General features: G+C 33.0%; 1 protein-coding gene across 1 annotated transcript in view; it reads right to left on the bottom strand.

The window, feature by feature from the left end:
- The window catches only part of LOC127738499 (uncharacterized), a 76,932-nt gene that overhangs the window by 18,484 nt on the left and 36,831 nt on the right, over positions 1 to 21,617 (bottom strand). The window contains exons 17-29 of the mRNA XM_052249789.1: positions 20,476 to 20,674; positions 19,444 to 19,617; positions 17,039 to 17,251; positions 16,375 to 16,596; positions 14,922 to 15,016; positions 13,131 to 13,351; positions 12,250 to 12,440; positions 8,901 to 9,067; positions 7,922 to 8,016; positions 7,437 to 7,613; positions 6,329 to 6,612; positions 5,665 to 5,909; positions 4,129 to 4,289 (exon numbers count right to left, since the gene is read on the bottom strand). Of these exons, the coding sequence (XP_052105749.1) occupies positions 4,129 to 4,289; positions 5,665 to 5,909; positions 6,329 to 6,612; positions 7,437 to 7,613; positions 7,922 to 8,016; positions 8,901 to 9,067; positions 12,250 to 12,440; positions 13,131 to 13,351; positions 14,922 to 15,016; positions 16,375 to 16,596; positions 17,039 to 17,251; positions 19,444 to 19,617; positions 20,476 to 20,674 (2,444 nt within the window). The remainder of the gene's footprint in view (positions 1 to 4,128; positions 4,290 to 5,664; positions 5,910 to 6,328; positions 6,613 to 7,436; positions 7,614 to 7,921; positions 8,017 to 8,900; positions 9,068 to 12,249; positions 12,441 to 13,130; positions 13,352 to 14,921; positions 15,017 to 16,374; positions 16,597 to 17,038; positions 17,252 to 19,443; positions 19,618 to 20,475; positions 20,675 to 21,617) is intronic.

Raw genomic sequence — 21,617 nt, 5'->3', positions numbered from 1 at the left:
TGATTCTTTTTGGCCCAGTAGTTTCAGAGAAGATTTTTGTAAAAGATTACAAAAATTTACGAAAAATTGTTAAAAATTGACTATAAAGGGCAATAACTCCTTAAGAGGTCAATTGACAATTTTAGTCATGTTATCTTATTGGTAGATCTTACTTTGCTGAACAATTTTGCTTTTTACAGTTTATCTCTATCTATTATAATATTCAAGATAATAACCAAAACCTGCAAAATTTCCTTAAAATTACCAATTCAGGGGCAGCAACCCAACAACGGGCTAATAGATCTTGACCTGATGAACATTTTAACTCCACTCAGAATTGCTCTAAATGCTTTAGTTTCAGAGATATAAGCCAAAAACTGCATTTTGCCCACATGTTCTATTTTTAGCCATGGAGGCCATCTTGAATGATGGGCTGAGTCATCGGATACATTTTTTAAACAAGATACCCTAAGGATGATTTAGGACAAGTCTGGTTTAATTTGGCCCAGTAGTTTCAGAGAAGATTTTTGTAAAAGATTACAATAAACTACTTTGCTGAGCGCGGCTGGATACGACCGCAGAGATCCAACCCTGAACAGTTGGTGCAAAAATGGACAAAATATTCAAGCTTGATACAGGTCTGAATTTGGATTGTAATTAAATATTTGACACATTATAGGTTTCTGACAAAGAATAAATGTAGTCAAAGAACTTGAAATTGGTTGTATGATTTGAATTTATATTCAATTGAAGATTTCTTGCTGTTGTGCAATACACTGTGCTGTTGCGCAATACTTAGTAATAAAATTGAGAATGGAAATGGGAAATGGACAACAACCCGGCCAAAAAGCAGATAACAGCCTGATTTCAGACTATATACAAAGAATTAGCAAAATAAATTGTGACCCCCAATTTTTTTCTTTGGAAAATTGACAATTTCTTAAATCTTGAGGAAAAAAACAATATGGTAAAATGATATTTGAAGAAATTTTCTTTTTGTAAAATGTGGTACAAATTTAGAGACATCCATACACTTAAACACAAGTTATTGTCTGAAAACTAGAAAAATGCTTGTTTAAGACCCTTTTTGGCCCCTAATTCCTGAACAGTTTGGGCATTTACCCCCAAAATGAATCCCAACCTTCTACTTGTAGTATTGAACCTTGTGGTACAATTTCAGAGCAATCAAAATACTTATACACAAGTTATTGTCCTGAAACTAGAAAAATGCTTGTTTTGGCCCCTATTTCCTAAACGGTTGGGACCATCACTCCCAAAAACAATCTCAACCTTCCTTTTGTGGTATTGAACCTTTTGGTTATATTTCATAGAGATCCATACACTTAAACTAAAGTTATTGTCTGGAATCCAAATGTATGATTTGAAATTTTGAATTTATATTCAATTGAAGATTTCTTGCTGTTGTGCAATACACTGTGCTGTTTTGCAATACTTAGTAAATCTGTTTTCAGACTATATACAAAGAATTAGCAAAAAAAATTGTGATCCCCCAATTTTCTTCTTTGGAAAATTGAGTTTCTTAAATCTTGAGGGAAAAAAAATTGCCCACCCCTAAAATAAAAATATTTTTTTTACCCCCCTCCAAAAAAAAAAAAATATTTGAAGAGAATTTTCTTTTGAGGAAAAAAAATTGCCACCCCCCCCCGCAAAATTTTGTTCTTTATCCCCCCTTCCAAAAAAAATAATTTTGAAGAAATTTTCTTTTTGTAAAATGTGGTACAAATTAAGAGACATCCATACACTTAGACAAAAGTTATTGTCTGAAAACTAGAAAAATGCTTGTTTTAGACCCTTTTTGGCCCCTAATTCCTGAACAGATTGGGCAATTACCCCCAAAATGAATCCAAACCTTAAACTTGTGGTATTGAACCTTGTGGTACAATTTCAGAACAATCAAAATACTTATACACAAGTTATTGTCCTGAAACTAGAAAGAAGTGTAAGGGAGGTAAATCCAAATATACACAATATTTTACTTAAAATGTGTTTGGATTACCTCCCTTACACTGCTTTTAAATTGTCTATTAACCAGGAAACCCTTGTTTTTCCCTTTTTTGCCCCTAATTCCTAAACGGTTTGAACCATAACCCCCGGAAGCCAATCCTAACCATCCCTTTGTGGTATGGAAACTTGTGGTATAATTTCAGAGAGATCCATACACCATCCCACAAGTTATTGTCTGGAAACTAGAAAAATGCTTATTTGGGCCCCTTTTTGGCCCCTAATTCCTAAACTGTAAGGACTATAACCCCCAAAATCAATCCCAACCTTTTTGAGGTTATAAACCTTGTGTTTAAATTTCATAGATTTCTATTTACATTTACTAAAGTTATTGTCCAGAAACCAAATGTCTTCGGACGACAACGACGTGAAAATTTTTGCGGTCATATAAAAATTTACGAAAATTTGTGAAAAATTGACTTTAAAAGGCAATAACTCTTTAAGGGGTCAATTGACAGTTTTGGTCATGTTGACTTATTTGTAGATCTTACTTTGCTGAACAATTTTGCTGTTTACAGTTTATCTCTATCTATTATAATATTCAAGATAACAAGCATTCTGAAAGTATTGCCTGGCAATACATAGTCCCCTACCGGTTAAAAATTCATTGTACTGGAACAAAATGTTAACTTGATCTATAACTTGTCATGGTGTAAACTTTATACCAAATATCAAGTCAATATCTTCAAGCGTGACGAAAAAAATGTGGAAAATTGATTATTTGAGTGAATTTTCTAAGTCCAAGGACCATAACTCTGCACAAAATCATCAGACCGGAACAAAATTCGAACTTGATCTGTAACTTGTCATGCTCAAACTATATACCAATCATGAAATCAATATCTTCAAGCATGACAAAAAAAAGTGAGGAAAACTGATTATTTGAGTGAATTTTCTAAGTTCAAGGACCATAACTCTGCACAAATTTGTCAGACTTGAACAAAATTCGAACTTGATCTGTAACTAATCATGATTAAACAATACACTAAATATAAAATTAATATTTTCAAGCACGAAGAAAAAAAGTGTGGAAAACTGATTTGCCGGACTGACGGATGGACAGACAGACAGACAGACGGACGGAGTGCAAACCTAAAGTCCCCTTTGACTTCGTCGGTAGGGGACTAATAACCAAAAACTGCAAAATTTTCTTAAAATTACCAATTCAGGGGCAGCAACCCAACATCAGGTTGTCTGATGTGTCTGAAAATTTCAGGGCAGATAGATCTTGACCTGATGAACATTTGTACCCCTTTCAGATTTGCTCTAAATGCTTTAGTTTCAGAGATATAAGCCAAAAACTGCATTTTACCCCCATATTCTATTTTTAGCCATGGCAGCCATCTTGGTTGATGGGCCGGGTTGTCGGATAAATTTTTTAAACTAGATACCCTAAGGATGATTTAGGCCAAGTATGGTTTTATTTGGCCAAGTAGTTTCAGAGGAGAAGATTTTTGTAAAAGTTAACTGACGACGAAGGCGGACAACGGACGCCAAGTGATGAGAAAAGCTCACTTGGCCATTTTGGGCATGTTGAACCTAAAAAGCAGTACAACAAAATCATTTACACAATATAAACAAACTAATAATAGAAGAATGTGTCGGAGGACACAAATGCCCCCGCTCAAGCTTTGCTATTTTTAAAGTTAAGAAGGGGCATAATTCTAGTACAGTAAATGACTCAATGTCCAAATTCGAACTATGTCTGCGTGTTGTGTTTCTTAGCATTGTGTATCAATAGAGTGCAGAAACAATAAAACTTGCAATTTTTCAAGTTATAAAGGGGTATAACTCTAGGACAGTAAGTGACTCACTGCCCAAATTTGAACTCTGTCTGCGAGGTTTTGTTCTTAGCATTGTGTATGAGTTTCATAAAATTTGCACGAGACAAACTTAAGTTAGAGTGTGGAAACGAAAATTAAATAAACTGACAGAAAGATGGAAGGACAGGAAGACGGATGGAAAGACAGAACACACTAAGCTACGGTGGGGGCATAAATATCAATTTGTATGAAATGTGTATTGAATGAGCTCTGAGGTGTTGTGTTCAATGTATTTCTTCACTGCACATCTAACTTGTATCTATAAATATCAAGAAACTGCTTCCATTAATTTCATGCTACTTACACTTGTGTTAAGATAGCCATCCTGCTGTATCAGGAATGTAGTGTTGTCATCAGAAAGTTTAGTATATAATCTTAATTCCCCTAAAGCTGACATAGCTTCAAAACTGTGTTCTAATTCAGAAACAGCTAGCCCTGATCCTTTATAAACCATTTTGTACTGTTCTGAAAACATAAAGTAACATTTTGTTCATTTAAACCCCTTTTTATTACAAAAATGGCAATTGTACACAAACTGATTGGACAAAATGGATATGAGCCAAGGCCTTGCCTCAAAAATATTTTGCACAATAAAATCTTTGTATAATATATTTTGTAGCAAAACATCTTTTTGCGATAAAGCCCTTGGCTTATATCTACATATTAATGACAAGATATCAAAATGAGGATTTTTTGCCAGTTTTTTTTGCAGTTTTGTACTTAATTCAAGTAGTTTGAAGCCTTAATTGAAACATGTAAAACAAAATTAAAAACTATAAACACTAATATCTAATTGTCTTATGAATATCTGAAGGATGTTATTTGGTAGATTTATAATACTTTCAAAATTTTCAAATTTAAGGTGTCAAAAAGATCTCTTATCATACCTTCTCCTTTGGAAATGTTGGTTTGTTTGCATTAACACTTGATAAAATTTTGAAACTAGGCATTCAATGCATCATAGTGCTCAAGTCTCATTCATACTGACCCTGGTAATGTCAAGTCGCAAATATATCATACATATATAGGACGATTACTTCACAATATCTGAATATACCCTAGTCTTTTACTTGACCAACACAATGGGTTGGATTTTTAGCACACTATCTTAAAAGGTAATAAAAGTCTGCAGGAAGACATATCACCCTAATCAGACACATTAATTAAACTCTGAGGCGACTAGTCTGTTCTTTATACTCTCAAATACTGTATTTCTTAGCAGAGAAGTATCATATACCAACTTAAAAAGTCATAAAGTTTAACTAAGATAAATGGAGAATGTGTCCATGGGACAAAGATGATGCCCCCGCTTGCATATAACGTTATAAAGGGACATAATTCAAGAAGGGTAAAAGTGACGCCACCCAAATTGGAACTTGATCTGAGTTTGGTGGCAATAAGCATTGTGTATAAGTTTTATAACATTTGGTTGAGGCAAACTTAAGTTAGAGAACAGAAACAACGGTAAAAGTGACGCCACCCAAATTCAAACTCGATCTGTGTTTTGTGGTAATAAGCATTAAAAGTATCAGTTTCATAACATTTGGTTGAGGCAAACAAAAGTTAGAGAACAGAAACCAATTTCAGGACGTACATATGGACATGGGTAACATTTAATGCCCCCTCCCTCGAGACCGGGGCATAAAATAAAAATGACAATAACACTGTAAAAACTTTTATGCACCCAAAGTGCTTTTCTGGATGTACTTTCATCAGGAATACACTAAGATGAGGATCAACCTCCAGCACTTGAGGAGGCAATCTCAGTACCCCTAGACTACTGATGCGGTTTCTCTATTAACTGGGTGAAAACAAAACTCTAAATATAATGTAAATTTACCTGCATAATCAAAATTTAGAAGTTTCCAAAGTGAATCCATATGACATTTAACGGTAATCTCTGAAGTTTCGTTAGGGAACCTCTCAAAATGGATAAGATATGATGTATTTAAGTTTGGTCCATGATATAATAACTTGAAATTAATATGATCATGCCACTGGTATTCAATGTTAAAGTCAATATCATAGTCTTTGGATTTTGTTTGAACAGGTGATACCAAACTAAATGTGCTTCTTAACCAATATCTGAAATAGTAAAAAGATGGTTTTATTAGTTTCAGAAGGTTGAATCTTCACTTGTTTTTAAACAACTTAAAAAAGAAGAAGAATATATTGAGACATACTATACTGATAGCTTTCAATACTAAGTAATTTACTCATCAATAAACTCTTTCTAATTAAATTCACTTAAGAATTGAATGCTTCTTTTTGTAATATTGGGGTGTAAAAGCGTTGACCGAAGTACATTTTGTATGAAGCGAGGAAGTTAAAATAAATATAATGAATTATAATAATATTATAATGAAACATACATGTTATGTAATTATTATCATTTGAATACAGAACAGGTCCATAAGATGAAGTATTTGGTCTCTTGTGAAAAGTTTTCTCATTTGCAATCATGCCACATTTTTTTATTTTTATATATACATATAGTTATCAACCTGAAATCAGTAAGCTGATTTTGTAGATGACTTCCAATAGCTCCATCAGATATAAACTGTGCTTCTTTATTCTTACAATCTGGATAAAGTACACCTAAGTGCCATACAAATTCTAATCCTTTAGGTCTCGGTTGTCCTACTACAAATATTGGTTTAGCATCAACTGTTAAGTTTACATTGATTTCCCATTCATCAAGTTCAAAGATACTGCATGCATTTCCATTGCTTTTCTTTAGGACTTCAAGATCCTCTGATCTTTTTTTGACACCATTCTCAGTCCCTGGCTGAATTAAACATATTTTAATAATCAGAAATATTTCAGAAACTAGATCTACTACTTACAAAGCTCACAAAATGACCACCCCCTGCAATATAAAGCAATGAAAATAATTCACTAACGGGGACCCTGAAAAAGTTAAGATAACTTCCTGTCATTATATAACAATCACTTCAGAAAGCAGGGGATAACAGGCTCACAAAATGATACCACCAACCCCTTCCCCCTCCACCTTGCAAAGTCTATGATTTGTTACAGGGAACCCCCCCACACCCCCACCCAAATTAGGATAAAACAAAATCGAAATTAGAGGTGCACAATGGCATAATATTGAAATACAATTCGTGAAAGTTTCAAAAAATTCTAATAAGGGGTTAAGGAAGAGTTGCCAATACAAAATGGGTACTCCCAGATAAAGCAATGGCAAAATACATGTAGTTCTTGGAAAAATTAGTTCCGATAAAAATTATTAAAAAAGGTGCACAATGGAATTGAATGGTTATGATTCTCAGAAATTTCCAATAATTTCCAATAAAAGGAGTTTAGGAGCATTTGTGGAGAAAAAAGTTGAATGTAAGGATGAACCAATAAAAATATGAACGAACTAAGGGACACACTCCTTTATCACCATATACTGCCTGCTTCAGTAAGTGAGGGATATAATTATATTGAAACTGTTATTTAAACTACTAGTAGTAATTTCAAGATTTAATTATTTAATGATTTCAAGACTCATTTTATCAGGTTTAATTTTGAATTTTATCTAATTGTTTTTTGTGCATAGTCCAATCAAAATAAAAAAATATGACATATAAAAGAAATGATTATTACCTTATGCTTAAAGTGAATATCTGTAAGAAGGAAAAGTTTCTTTCTGATGCTACCAAGGAGATGACCTTTAAAATGAATATCATATCTATCTTTCTGCTCTATAATCATGTCATAACAGAAGTGCTGACTGGAACTGTTACTTTCGTTTTTAACATGAGCATTCATTTCAATTATTTCCTGTAACAAAAAACATTTTTCAGCTTCATGAAAATTATTTACAGTAATTAAAAGAGGTTAAAGATACAAGAATGTTTAATATGGTTACATGAGCAAAATTAATTAATATTTTAGTCCTAAAAAATACTTCTACTTTCACTTCAAAATATCATCCTGAAAAAGACTGATTGATTGTTGTTTGTTTTGCTCCACATTAGAAAATTCTTTGTGGCAATATCACAACTAAAAAGTTGTGAATAAATAAAACAAAAGTTATCAAATATCTGCCAGCAACACCAAAGTCTCCAAATAAAAAAAAAACATGTTACCTGTTTGTCTCCTGACCCAATGTAAGTTATTACAGTTTTCCTGTGGGCATGTGTATTGTTAGCTACCATTTCATTAGATAATGTAAAATTTTGTCCTATAAAAAAGAAAAATGAAAAATGTTTCTAAGACAAAAAGGATGACAGATAAAAATTCCAGAATTTTCATCTTCTGCATCAAAAGCATTCTGTTCACCCATTTCAGAAATGTTTACCTCATAAACAAACAAAAACAGATCCATCCTTCTACAAACATTGTATATATTTATGAAAGCGTTTGTGATATACAAGTATTTGTATTTTTTGGAAAATAAAATTTCATGGTTTCCTTCATAAAAAGTTTCTGCTTTGACATTATGTAAAATATTTAGTTTTGATTATGAAATTCATAAAGGAACACAACGATATTAAATGAAACCATGTTACTTTTACTGAAATCCATCGAATAGTTTAGGAATAGTTGAAGAAGATGAAAGGAGTTAATACCTCCCACTCTAACAAATATAAAAATAGTTTTTCAAATATTTTGCTACAACCCCCGAAAATCACTGTTAAAACTAATAAAATAGGAACTGAAGATTCCCTGAAATGAATTATTGCATAATGTCCTAAAATATCCCTGAACGTTCCATAAAAATCTTTCAATTGGTTCATGAATAGTTGCAGACAAAAAATGTTGCACTCCGTATGAATGAATGGTATAATGAAAGTTTTTTTTCTACAGATTACCCTAAAATCAATTCTGATCAAATTATGAGGAGATAGAGTATATATATATAGCATTGTGCTAAGAAAAATATCATTTATGTTTCACTGAAATTCATTTAAAAATTATGGTTTGAATAAGCAATTCAGCATCTCTATAGACTATACACAAATTTTCAACAATATTTAATTATTTGTTTAACTACTAATAGGGGTATTTTGTTGCTAGTCTATCCAACTATGTAAGACCAAATAATTTCTCCAAAAGTTTATATACCTGGATAAGATAAATACATGCTGTCTTCAGCAGACCATAATCTGTTGTTCCCTGTCAGGTAGCCCATAGCAACATTGTTGACAAACTCTATCTCACTTACATCATTGTTTGCTGCAGCAAGTTTTGGTTGAATGTGTAGAAGGTACATGATGGGGAGATTCTTTGAACTGAAAAATAACAGAACTGTAAATTAAAAATTTCTAGCTAAAATTCAAATTATCGAGAGGATAAACTCAAACAATATGCAAGTACAATTGATAAACTGTTAATTCAGAAATTATTGTATGCATTTACTATTGCGATTTTTTAAGACAAATCTGCGATTTCAGGATAATCTGCATTAAGTTGTATGTATCAGATATCAGAATGCGAGTTCTTATTATTGCCATACTCATCCAGTCACAGTATTCGCATAAATAAAAACATCGTAATGATTTTAAAGGTACAGGTCCATGGAAATGAGATGTGCCAATGCTAATAAAACTGCATACCAAATATCATTGACCTACCACTAGTGGTTCACCATAAACTAGACCTAATCACAAACTAATACATTGTTGACACAGCCGCCGGAAACAGCATACCTATGTCTCGCTTTTTGACTCCGTCAAGGTGAAGAAAAAAATAGAGACGAAAATATTGAACTCTTAATTTTCAGACCTCTTAAACAGCTACCAACTATGATTAAAAAATTGTATTGGTATGTTTAGATTGTAAATCAGCTTGGAATATGCATTATTATAAAGTGGGTCTCATTGGGGTTTAAGTGCGACACGGGATTGCCGATTTTTTGTAGGCGTGACACGTGAAAGTCAAATTATTGTGCCGTGAAAACGGGAAATGAAGTCTAGCAGGACACTGGAAATTACAAAAAAATGAGAATTGCTTACGCACATAGTGTAAGTGGGATACAGGAATCTGACAAAACAGTAAGCGGGATCCAGGATCAGAACCCCCCAATGAGACCCCTTATAAATCTTCATAGAAATTTTAATATTCAATAAATAACAAGAGTGCACATGCTGAAATGTCTCACCTGCTTTACTGACCATTGCTTTTATGTTGAAAGTCTTAAAGATAAAGGTTTTACTGCAAGTATCACATAAACTTAACTTTTTTACAGATCCATGACAATGAGGTCAAGGTCAGATAAATCCTGTCAGACAGACAAGTCCACCTTAAAATTATTCTATACACCAAATATAGTTGACCTATTGCTTATGGTATGAAAACCAGACTAAAACACAAAAACTTAATATTGACCAATGAACCATGAAAATGAGGTCAAGGTCAGATGATACCTGCCAGACAGACATGTACACCTTACAACAATTTTACATACACCAAATATAGCTGACCTATTGCTATTAATATTTGAAAAATAGACCAAAACACAAAAACTTAACATTGACCAACGAATCATGAAAATGAGGTTAAGGTCAGATGATACCTGTAAGACAGACATTTACACCTTACAAACATTCTATACACTAAATATAGTTGACCTATTGCTTATAGTACTTGAAAAACAGACCAAAACATAAAAAAAATAACACTGACCAATGAATCATGAACATGAGGTCAAGGTCAGATGAAATCTGCCAGACTGACATTTAGTCTTAGATACATGATTTTTTTTATTAATTGTTATTGGCTTTGAATAGCTGTCAGTAACTGTGCGTACTCTCAGATCTGTACTTAGTGTCTTTTTTGTTGTAGGGATGTATAAATACCCTGCCACGTCAGGTGTGTGTATTTGTTAGATGTCTTTCTGCTTTGTATTGATCTGATGAGTTAAGCCCTTTTCAACTGATTTTTATAGTTTGTTCTTATGTTGTATTATTATACTTCATGCCAAAATGTCAGATTTTGATTGGTTAATACGAGGGAGACAATTTACTCTATCCCATGGCAAATACTGGTACTCTATTACCCTTCACGGAGACGTTTGCTCAAGTGTGTGCTTTAATAAATACGGATGATTGTTATGTACAAGACGACATAGTTTATTATTTTGAATTTGGAATTTAATAGACAGTAATAACAGAACATTCAGTATAATAAATTAAATAACACATAGCTGAGAGGGTGATAGAGCAGATTGTCACCCCTCGAAAAGACATCCTCAACCTTGGCTTCGCCTCAGTTGACAATGTTTTCTCGGGTAACACCACTATCCAAGGTTAGGGGGAGGGTTTGGCACCAACAAACTAGTTTAACCTGCCACATTCTGTATGTGCCTGTCCCAAGTCAGGTGTCTGTAATTCAGTGGTTGTAGTTTGTTGCTATATATCATATTTGTTTTTCGTTCATTGTTTTGTACATAAATCAGGCCATTAGATTTCTCGTTTGAATTGTTTTACTTTTGTATTTCTGAAACTTTTATAGCTGACTACGCGGTATGTGATTTGCTCATTGTTGAAGGCTGTACAGTGACATTTAATTGTTAACTTCTATGTCACTTGGTCTCTGGTGGAGAGTTGTCTCAATGGCAATTATATCACATATTCTTATATTTATCTGTATCCCTTACAATCATTCCATAAACCACATATAGTTGACCTACTGCCTATAGTAGCTGAAAAACGGACCTAATCATGTAATTTTAACCTTGATCACTGATATCACTGATCCATGAAATGAGGTCAAGGTCAGGTGAACCCTGTCTGACGGACATGTAAAAGTTGCAAGGAACTTATATACCAAATATAGTTACCCTATTACAATGTACTTATAATAAGTGAGAAATTCACATGACAAAAAAACTATAATTTTTTTAATTTTTTTTCCAGCAGTCGCTGAATCATAAAATGAGGCCAAGGACAATAAACATATGACAGATGAAAACTTTGTTACATAAGGTATCTACATACATTATATGAAGCATCTAGGTCTCATACCATCTGAAATATAAAGCTTAATACAAATAGTTTACATCGCCCCTGCCGTTTTTGCTGGATAGTAACTGTGTATGGCACACTTTCGTCGCAGGCGAGACAATAAAAACTAACACCAAAAACCATCAATGTATTAACCAATTTTCTAATTCAGAAATTCTTTAAAATTTATTAGTTGCTTAAACAAAATTCTTCATCAGACATTTTGTTAATCAAAGGTTAATGCTTCTAAATCAACCTTTCACCTGTTCAATAATTGATCGATTGAATGATGTTTGCTTTACTCCGCCTCAGCCAATAAAGCTATATCATAGAGTCATCTGAGAAAGAAAAGAATAAAAATACGAACTGAACTAGCCACAGAATTGATTGTGTTTACTAATCCAGTGAAAATATTACCAACTGCAAGTAAAAATGGTTATACATGAATAGTTTCTGCTGTAACAACCTACCAATAATACTTCACATGGAATTCGGTGAAAATGTGTGAGGAAAGTTTCTCACTTAGATTTTCAAAGTGGACATCTAAACTAATGTAAGGTGCAGCGAAAAAAAATGATGTCTCTATCTGAGTTTTATTTCCTTTAGCATCCTTTCCTTGTTTTGGATCAAATATTACCTCCTCTGTAATGGTTTCGTCAATCTTTAATTAGATAAATAAATACATATATATCAGATATATCATCACAGAATCCCCTTGACAATGTCACCGAGGAACATTGCCTAGTTGCATGTCATCTTGTGAAGTCCCTAAAAGGTTGAAAGCACCAGCAATATGTACGTTTATTCTGATTTATCTTTTACAAAAACGTTTATCTGAATACAACTGTTAGTTAGTTATAAAAAATAGCCATGATTTTAACAAAAAAGCTTTTCAATCACATTGAAAATAAAATAAGTAAAAAAAAGATAATACAATATATAAGATAACATAGATCAAGTGCGATTGTATTTGGGATGTTATTAGATTACCTGGCATTTTAGATTGGAATCGGTGGAAGGTAAAATTCTTGTAGTCAGATCAGTATATGTACTTTTCAGTTACATTCCACACTACAATGACTCATTCAATGTTAGTGATGGATCCAAAAGTTCATTTCAGAGATTGTCAATGGCAGAAGTTCGAACACCAAATTTTGTAAACAATGAAATTTTTTGAAAACATACTGGTAATTGTCAAATTTTACTTAAGAAAGTACTTCTTCCACATCATTATGAAAACGCCACTGATTAAACAATTGCCTATCAACTGAATATAAAGTAAATAAACATACAGAACATTGGCAGACTATGTGAAGCACCATATGATATGTTTTTAACTATAGAAGTATACCTGCAACTTTGTTTTCAGTAATGTAAGACCTTTTATTTGTAGATGAAAGTCAGCCAGTTGATTGGACTTAATGTCCTTTTTCTCTGTGTCTATTTGTTTTATATCTTTAGTAACAAAATCTAAATGTAATCCTGTCTCTGGCATATCTAACTTAGCTATAGTGCTATCCTCTACCAAACTTTGCTCTATGTCAATATTGATTTGTCTCTTCAGTTTTGATCCTAAAAAAAGACAAATACATTTTTTTATGTTGGTAACCACCAAATGTAGACATGCATACAATGCTAGAACAGATCAAGTAAGTTCAGTTTAGGTTCAGGTATTATCTAGACAGAACGATTTGTTAATATTTTACTTTATAAAACAACTTAACTTCTGGATAGTCTTTTATAGAAGAAAGATGTTCATACCTGCCAACCTCTGAAACCTTCAAAGAGGGAGATCTCCCCCTCAGCTATGACAGCTGAGGGGGAGATTTTGCGCGAACGACATTTTCAAGTGAAATATATGACGTGTTTATTTATTTATCTACGAAACACATATAAGAGTTTATAGATATACTTTTGTTTCTTTAAATATGGTTATATCCTACAGAAGGTGTGTTGTTTGTTTCTTTCCTATTTCATCAACTTTGACATTTGAATCACTTCCAGACAACTTTCACCCCAGACACTTCTGTTATAAGAGAGTCATCATATTGTCACAAGTAAATTTTGTGTGTGCACTTATCTATTTGACTAAAATTGGTTCAATACTTATCTTATTAATTTCAATATAAACATTGAATAGAAGTATAGATCTTTTAAGTGATTTTTAAAATATAATTATTTTTTTTGTCTTAAAGCATACAAAATCTTTTAATTTAGTTTATATTGTTTTATCAATTCACATTATTTTAAGAAGGGTAACTTAAAACAGGATTAAACAGGGGAAGTAACCCGAAATTTATTTGAAGTGTTTTGCTTCAAAAGTCGTTAATTATCGTTAATTAGTACTATGTTTGACACCCAAGCTGTTAAGTGAAGCCATTTAATTTCACATGGTCTGTGATTTACAGGTAATTACAACCCTAATCAGTGAGACAAAAATGTAATTACTGTTGACTTGTCATTCAAGATTAAAATATCCCAAAGGGGGAGATTCTATACTCCCGCGCGGGAGGGTACCGGCAAGCTGGAGATTTCCTGAATTTCGCCATTTGAGCGGGAGGGTTGGCAGGTATGGATGTTTGTGAAAACAAATAGTTGTAATGCTTGAATACATAGTCCAAAATAACCAGTTTATATATGGGTTCATTTTTTTCTTTTCATTACAATCAATACATGCATTTCTTGGTCAAAACATTATGATCATTTTGGTTTAAAAAAGGATTTAGAAGAATGATTTGCCACTATTCATTTGTAAATAAGCCTAGTGGACAACTAAACATTATTATTCCTGTTAACAGAGCCACTAAGCATAAAACTTGAAACTCATGAAGCTTGAAAAAAGTAGCCTGTTGTACAATAAAATAATTTGTAAAGAATTAAACTTTGTAAAACTGTATGTTGAATTTTGTTCTGTATGGATTTGAAATTAAAAACATGAATGACTGTTATATAAGAGGCAGGTATGAGATCTCTTTGAACTCCTGAATATCTTTCCAATAAGATTACATTAATTAAGATTTAAAACACATGCTTTCATCAAAGGTAAGAGCACTAAATCTTTTACACAATTTTTAAACAACTGTAGAATCTAAAGTATGATTTTAAATGAACAGCATCTATTTGTGATATATCTGTAACATACCTGGAGCTGAATAAGTAATATAAACATTTTTTCTTGGTCCTGTGGTACCATTAGTTATCAAATATGTCATTTCAACAAGGAATTCTTTCATGTCCCTGAGAATCAACAAAACATCAGTTTAAAGAGTTTATGAAAACATAAGAATTGATTTGATAAATATAATACTTCAATAAGAGATGAGTAAAACAAAAACAAAAACAAATAAATGGGGAATGTGTCCATGGGACACAGATAATGCCCCCGCATGCATACATTGAAGACCCATTGGTGGCCTTCGGCTGTTGTCTGCTCTATGGTCGGGTTGTTGTCTCTTTGACACATTCCCCATTTCCATTCTCAATTTTAACTTTATAAAGGGATATAACTCAAGAAGGTAAAAGTGACGCTACCCAAATTAATCTGAGTTTTGTGGTAATAAGCATTGTGTATAAGTTTCATAACATTTGGTTGATGTAAACTCAAGTTTGAGAACAGAAACGAAAAATTCAGCAATTTTTCCTCTTGTAAAGGGGCATAACTCTAGAACAGTAAAAGTGACACCACCAAAATTCATTCTTGGGCTGTGTATTGTGGTAATAAGCATTGTGTATAAGTTTCATAACATTTGGTTGAGACAAACTAAAGTTAGAGAACGGAAACTAATTTCAGACGTACGGACGGACGTACAAACGGACAAGGGTAAAACTTAATGCCCCCTCCTCTACTGTGGGGCATAAAAAACAAGAATAGGTGTCGATAGGACACAACAACATACTTTTACTATCACATTTTTGTTAACTCCAAAAAATTGGTTGAAACCCTAATTTGACATAAATTTTTAAACGTTCTCCTCATTATGAACATATGTATAAGGTTACAAGTGGATGTAATCACAACTACATGGTAGACTACATTAAATCCAAACTTTAAACTGATACAACAGACATTAAACAAATGCACAGAGCAGAAAACATAATGTCCTCTACTATCCAAGACAAGGCATAAAAGCAGATTTCATGTTAATTCAGGATTAGAACAATTTCAATTAAAGTAATCAATAGATGAAGTATATTGCTCCTGTAAATTTGAAGGACTTGGATGAAAAGGGGTGAGGGTGTTAATTTTTTGACCACTAAAAAAAGATGGAGTGTTGATCATTGGCATAAGCTTTCCCTTGCAGCTGATTATCTACGGACCCCTCAAAGACCTGTTTCGAGTGTTATTTAACATGCAGTTGATGTGGTGTTCTCCTAACTGAGGGCATCAAATTTTGAACCATTTCAGTAGGTTTTATGCAGGAGTGCCAGAGTAAGCACACAATCCTGATGTCATAGTAAACTGGACAAAAGAAAACACATGACTTTTATAAGTATATATTTTAAATTTCAAAGTCCCATAAATTTCTGATTCCTTATATACAGAGCCTAAGACACCCAAATCTGTACCTCCATAGTGAATATTAAAAATAACCTACTTATCAGCCCTTGACACTACTATGTCGACATTAAATGGTCCAGACAAAGGGAAGTATGGATGGGTTGTAGAATCTGTGACATCTGGATAGATAAACTCCATACAGACTCTGTTTCCTGACAGCAACATTAACAGGGCACCAGAACATTTTTTCACTGTTGTTTGTACTTTTGGATCTGCTGGTATCTCTGTCCAGTCATCATGGAGATGATGAAGACGACTCCTGTTGAAAAAAATAACAAGAATTCATCATTTTCAGTTGTAATGTGGGCATCAGAAAAGTTATATAGACATTTTTTTAAAATATGTATTTGACTTGTATGAGTCATAATAATTATTTAACTGTCTATTTAAAAGAGGTTTAGTTTAAACATATGGATTAATATGGGTGATTTTTTCAAATTTCTTGCTGGAAAAGATTTTCACTGGACACATGTACAGGACAAATATAACGAAACACATCAGAAACAAACATTTCTACTACCATTACAAAATTTGACAGAAACTAATTCTAACATATGAGTAGCAAACCAAAAAACAAGTAAAAATATATTTTTCTTTTGTCTCAGTTTTGACACTAGTCTGAAATATAGTCCTATAAAAGAATAAAAAGTCAATTTTGTACTCTACTATTCATATATTATATAAAAATGTATATCATTTACTTGACATGGATTGCATTATAATTTCCATCAATGTTTTTTCTGGTAACAGTTGCAGTATAGTTAGCTAAAGTTGTGTCAGATTTACTGCCTCTATTCCAGGTTACTGAGTTTTCAATTTCAGCTTTTCCATTCAGAGATGTCAACATTCTACATCCTGCTCGCATAGTATCTCCTAACTTCACAATCATCTGACCAAAAAATTCTCCAGCAAAACTGTAAAAAATGGAAATACAATTTATGATATAATATGTTAATTTTTAGGCTATTCAAAATAAACTGCATCCGCAAACTAGAGGCTCTCAAGAGCCGGTGTCGCTCACCTGTATTTACTGATGCTTTGGAAATCATGTAAAATAAGGTTAAAATCATAATTAATAGTATAACGGTAGATATTAGATATAATGATATCTAAGATAATAACAAAAAACTGCAAAATTTCTGTAAAATTACTAACTCAGGGGCAGCAACCCAACAACGGGTTGTCAGATTCGTCTAAAAATTTTCAGGGCAGATAAATCTAAAACTGATCAACATTTTTGCCACCTGTCAGATTTGCTCTAAATGCTTTAGTTTCAGAGATATAAACCAAAAACTGCATTTTACCCCTATGTTCTATTTTTAACCAAGTCGGCCATGATGGTTGGAAGGCGGGGTCATCGGACAAAATTTTTAAACTAGATACCCTAATAATGATTATGGCCAAGTATGGTTAAATTTTTCTCAGTAGTTTCAGATAAGAAGATTTTTGTAAAAGATTACAAAAATTTACAAAAAATTGTTAAAAATTGACTATTAAGGGCAATAACTCCTAAAGGGGTCGACTGACAATTTTGGTCATGACAACTTATTTGTAGATCTTACTTTGCTGAACATTATTGCTGTTTACAGTTTATCTCTATCTATAATAATATTCAAGATAATAACCAAAAACTGCAAAATTTCCTTAAAATTACCAATTCAGGGGCAGCAACCCAACAACAGGTTGTCAGATTTGTCTGAAAATTTCAGGGCAGATAGATCTTGACCTGATAATTAGTTTTACCCTATGTCAGATTTACTCTAAATGCTTTGGTTTCAGAGATATAAGCCAAAATCTACATTTTACCCCTATGTTCTATTTTTAGCCATGGCGGCCATCTTGGTTGGTTGGCAGGGTCATCGGACACATTTTATAAACTAGATACCCTAATGATGATTGTGGCCAAGTTTGGTTAAATTTGGCCCAGTGGTTTCAGAGGAGAAGATTTTTGTAAAAAGCTAACGACGACGGACGATGACGACAACGCTGACGACAACGACAGACGATGGACGCATAGTGATGAGAAAAGCTCACTTGGCCCTTCGGCCAGGTGAGCTGAAAAAATCAGCTGCTTGCTTGTATTTATTAATGCACAAAATTACACAGAATACGTAAAAAAAAAATCTGTATTTAAATGGTTTCAAACTAGACAAAGACCAGTAAATCTAATGGAGTTGGAAGCCTCGGCTTTAAGGTCTGATTGCATAAATCTAAAACCGCCAGTGAAATCTTTGCTTTTTGGAGGTGGCAAAATATAAACTAGAAATGAGCTGTCGAATTGACAGCAAAACCACATTTTATGTAATTGAAAGCAAAATTTTATAACCTTATTTAGAGGGCAGCAGGTACAAATGAAATTGATGTATTCTAATGTCTTGCCCTTTCAGGCTTGTTTGACATGCCACTTTCTGTGTCTATTTTCCAATCTATCAATGAGCATATGTCCTGAATGGTAAAAAGTGAAAATTGTCAACATTGAACTTGACCTCTATTTTGTCATCAGTAACAACATATCAAAATTTGAAAAGCATTGGTTGAACAGTTCATAAGTTATTGCTTAAAAACTTTTGGCAGCAGAAACTTCACCACTGAAATGACCTTGTGACCTAAGGGGTAGCCTACTTGAGAGCCATCAAATTAGTGGTTTAATATGACAGTAAGGGCCCAATACCTATGGAATGAGGGGGGGGGGGGGGCTTCGACCTTTTTGTGGTAAGGGTGTGCAGCTGAGACGTTGAGTATCCAAACCTTTTCATTTATTTTGAATAATGTAAATACATACCCTACCATATATTTTTGACAAAAAATATACCTATTGCTATAATGTGTACTCTTTTTCATGGACAGCTTAATATATTTATCAAATATCTGATGCATTTATGACTAGTTTTAATGGATTCTGTGAAATCAACATCTGATTAGTTTCAGTTATTTATGATTCAATCAGCAACCTTGTCATATATTTCATCTTAATTTCTAGACCTTGTCATATACCTTGAAGCTCAAAAAAGTTACCTATTTCAGCCGCTCATCTTTTCCATACATTACATAACTGGTGCCCCCCGCCGAGTGATAGACCTTTTTTAATCATTATCATACTACTTACCCAATAGATAGTTCACCAGTACCTTGGACAGGCCCAGTTCCCCTCACATACTGACTAACATCAGCTTTAGCAGTAACATCCAATCCCAATGAAGCTGTCAGTAAAACTGTCATATTCAATGATGCACCTGATATGGTAGGTATGATTTTTGTCAGATCAAGTACTTTGGCAGATCTTAAAAATGCAAAGAAATATATTGACAAATAACTTACTTACAATATATAATTTAGTCTGCATCTAATTTTGTCAGACTCATAACTTTTGTAAAACACAAAGAGATGTAAAGAGAAAAAGCTTAAGGTCAATAAATAAATTACACATATAGATTTTAACCATTTATTCATTTCAAAATTTGATGTTTAAAAGTCAGTAAATAATAGTGTAGCACATATTGGGATGACATGTTTAATAATAGATGTGCTTGTTTTAATGTTTGTACACTAAAAAAGGGATTGAAAACTTTCCTAGTTGCATTGAAAATACATGTATCATGAAGATTCCACAAAAATTTTTTTTTTATTTAAACAGACAACACCGGAAATACCGGAAGTAACTTGCGCGCGAGGCACTGTAACAGGTTATTTGCACAAGAGGCCCTGATGTGGGTTATCAGCCTGAGTGTGAATTTATGGCTAATTTACTTCCACCCGTTGCACATATGCAAAAACTATCATATTAATGCTAAGTATATGAAAAATATTGTTATTTTAATGGATATCAAGTTATAATCTCCATGGAAATCAGATGCGATATCATTGACTTCCCATTAGTGGTTCCCAATAAAATAAAGTAAAGGTCAGTTAAACCCTGGTATATGGACACTTTTTGAGGACAAAGGCACACACAGTAGATTAATTGTGCATGAACAGAGGTCTGATACCAACATTTAATAAAAAAACAAACAAAAAATAATGATCTTGCAGACTTCAAACAACCACTAACAAGACTACCTGACTCCAGATAGGAATATAAGAACTCGCTTATTTATGTCGTAACTTTCCTTGATCTGTACAGGCAACATTAAATAACTACCTTGTTTTAATAAGTCTGTATCCTCTAGCTAACATCATCATTACTTTAGCTATGAATCCACTTGGTTGTCTGTGTTTCTGATGATTCTGTTGTTGTTGTTGTGAGTGCTGACGCTGCTGTGGAGATGATGGATGCTGAGAAGGACTTCCAATCAACATTGAAAGAATGTCACCAATATCTACATACATAACTTCATAACCTTTTAAAAAAAGAAAATTTCCTCATTAATTGGTTTATTACATATAAAGATTTTTAAACCAGAGGCTCTCAAGAGCCTGAATCGCTCACCTGTATTTCAGAGGAGAAGATTTTTAAATGTTAGTAAACTTGATAAACAAATTGTGTAAAATTGTCTTTAAAGGGCAATAACTCCTTAAGGGGTCAATTGACAATTTTGGTCATATTAACTTTTTTGTAGATCTTACTTTGCTGAACATTATTGCTGCATTAGACCCTTATGTTCTATTTTTATCCATGGCGGCCATGTTTGTAGATGGATACAAACTTTGGATACAATTTATAAACAAGATACCCTAAGGAACATTTAGTTAAAGTTTGAAGGTAATTGGCCCAGTAGTTTTAGAGGAGAAGATTTTTTAATGTTAGCAAACTTGATGTACTTGTTGTACTTAACTGTGTAAACTCATCGAACCTTTAAACAGGCTCATTAGTAAAGGTTATCTTACCAATGTTGTAATTAGATCTTTGAATATAGTTTACATTGGCACTAATATCGATTTTGTCATCAGCAAATTAAAACATAACTAAATTTGTATTTTTTTCAAGTGGGATGTATAAAGACACACCCACGTTGGTTTAGATCTATAAAGAGGTTAAACTCCTAACTATCCTACTGTCTGTCGATACATTTATTTTTGGCATTGCACTAGTCATGTCTTCTTTGACTGTCCATGACGTTAAAATACTAAATCCCTGGGATGTGTTTTAGTTGATTTTAGTCTCTGATGCATGATTTTTTATTATTAATTGTTTTGGCTTTTAACTAGCTGTCAGTAACTGCGAGTACTCTCAAATCGTACTTTCTTGTTTATTTGACCTGTTGATACTAATTGTATTGCTTTTTTGTTATTTAATGTTATTCAGGGTTATATCTGGTCTATATACCAGCCTTGATAAGTGTT

This window comes from Mytilus californianus, unplaced genomic scaffold, assembly GCF_021869535.1.
Source record: "Mytilus californianus isolate M0D057914Y unplaced genomic scaffold, xbMytCali1.0.p SCAF_1, whole genome shotgun sequence".
NCBI classification, from domain to species: domain Eukaryota; kingdom Metazoa; phylum Mollusca; class Bivalvia; order Mytilida; family Mytilidae; genus Mytilus; species Mytilus californianus.
Note: the sequence above shows the minus strand (reverse complement) of the source record. Positions and strands in the feature narration are given on the sequence as shown.